Source organism: Dromiciops gliroides, chromosome 3 (genome assembly GCF_019393635.1).
Source record: "Dromiciops gliroides isolate mDroGli1 chromosome 3, mDroGli1.pri, whole genome shotgun sequence".
NCBI classification, from domain to species: Eukaryota; Metazoa; Chordata; class Mammalia; order Microbiotheria; family Microbiotheriidae; genus Dromiciops; species Dromiciops gliroides.
The window spans coordinates 285,203,508-285,205,576 of NC_057863.1; the positions used below are offsets into that span (position 1 = coordinate 285,203,508).

Sequence of the window (2,069 nt, forward strand, 5' to 3'; positions counted from 1 at the left end):
CTAAAAAATGGCAGGTGCTTAATAAATGCTAGCTATTAATGATGCTGATTGCTATTATTAAAATACTACATTATTGAATTAGATGGCTACTTCAATTAATGATTACTATAATGCTAGAGCACTTGAATGGGCACTTCCTTTATTGTGACAAATAGTAACTCCTTCCCCCATGCTTTTTCTTCACATGAAATTTTTGTTAATGAAGTTCTTCCATAAAAATTCCACTTAATTTTGTGGTGGCTTTTCTCTAAGCTGTTATTGCTTTTACATTTTGTATATATGCCAGTGGGATTACTTTTGCTCTTTCCTATGCATCATACTTGCTAGGGGACCAGATTTTATCATTTTAAAGTAATATATTGCCTTAGTTATATTCCTTTTGCCATTTCTTGAGTATGGGGTGTCATTGAAGTTATCTCTAACTTGCTTATACCTATAGCCTTCCCCTAAAGGTTATCCTTTGCAAAACATCCAATAATGCTTTTTGCCACACTTCAATTTGCTTTATTCCTAAGGCAAATAATTGGAGCAAAAAAATAAAAATAAAAACCTTTCCAATGATAGTTTTTCTTCTTTTCTTTTAATTTTATTGTAACAAAAGCAAAAATTTTGCAGGTTTTGTTTCTCCAATTGATGTATTGAGTTTCATTTATTAATGAATTATATCCCACACAGCCCAAGAACAGTGCATCAGTCTTTTTTTTTTCTTTTTTAAGAGCAGTTAGCAAGTATATTTGGTGAAAGCAGAGAGCAGGTAGGCCAAAGAGGACATGTCGGGGTTAGAAGGAAGGATGTTGGTAACCCTGACAATGTAGTTAGTTGTTTCAGCAGTGAGAGGATCATTTTCACACTGAGAAAGTAAGGGGATTCTTTGTGGAAAGTGGACTTTTGTTCTCAGCCATTCAGCCCCATCCAGACTAGCTTTTTCTTCATAGTTGATACAATTGTTGCTGTACTCATACCCTGCCACCAACACTTCCATTTCATCCTCTGTCATCTTCTCACCCAGAATGATGAGGACATGACATATTTCAGCCCCTCCATGACTGTGTGGTTCCCTTCCTTATCTTTTTCTCATGTATCTATCTATCTATCTATCTATCTATCTATCTATCTATCTATCTACTTATTCCTTCCTTCCTTCCTTCCTTTCTTTTCTTTCTGGTGGGGCATTGAGATTTGCCCAGGGTCACACAGCTACTAAGTGTCAAGTGTCTGAGGCTGGATTTGAACTCAGGTCCTCCTGAATCCAGGGCTGCTGCTTTATCCACCTCACCACCTAGCTGCTCCTCCCTTTCTTATCAAACACCAGAAGCCCCTTTATGTAGTCTTCATATGTGCCCTGGTTCTTATTCTTTGCTACAGTCTGCAGCATTGGCAGAAAATGTTCAAAGTCCAGGACCTTAACATTCATCTCGTCACTCTTGGGATGCCCTAAGACCTTGAGCACCTCAGCATTGGTGGGGTTCTGGCCCAGGGTCTGGATCATATCCCCACACTGGCTGTATAAGATTTTTCCATCTCCTGTGTGGTCAAACAGCTGGAAGGACTCCTTGAACTCAGCAGTCTCATCCTCTCTGAAGTCACACATCTTGCCTGCAGCTCAGCCTCTGCTGCCATCTCTGCTTGTGCATCAGTCTTAATAAAATGTTCTTTGTTAAGGCATTTTGTTTGTTTGCTAAATGAATATTTGCACTACTTGATGATTTCTTGCCAGTTAAAGAGAGCTATACAACAACTGATCCAAAACTGGATCATGAGGAAATTTGCTTTTAATGATGATCTTCATTAATCATTTAGTTATTCAGCTACTAAAATGGGGGGGGGTGTTGTCATTTCTTTCTCCAGCGCCTATATTTTTTTCTTTTTTTTCCAGGGCAATGAGGGTTAAGTGACTTGACCAGGGTCACACAGCTAGTAAGTGTCAAGTGTTTGAAGCCAGATTTGAACTCAGGTCTTCCTGAATCCAGGGCCAGTGCTTTATGCACTGTGCCACCTAGCTGCCCCTCTCCAGTGCCTTTAGGCAGAAAGGGAGAGATGAAGGGTTAATAGATACCTGACCATCCTCA

General features: G+C 39.4%; 1 protein-coding gene across 1 annotated transcript; it reads right to left on the reverse strand.

Annotated features, from left to right (window-relative positions):
• Nucleotides 1–1,279: 1,279 nt before the first annotated feature.
• On the reverse strand, nt 1,280–1,591 carry LOC122747484 (myosin light polypeptide 6-like). The gene has a single exon (XM_043993475.1). It carries the CDS (start codon nt 1,589–1,591, stop codon nt 1,280–1,282), a length of 312 nt encoding a protein of 103 aa, XP_043849410.1.
• Between the last annotated feature and the right edge of the window lie 478 nt (nt 1,592–2,069).

Excerpts from the sequence above, each read along its gene's own strand:
- LOC122747484 (XM_043993475.1), bottom strand. The coding sequence starts at position 1,591 with ATGTGTGACTTCAGAGAGGATGAGACTGCTGAGTTCAAGGAGTCCTTC.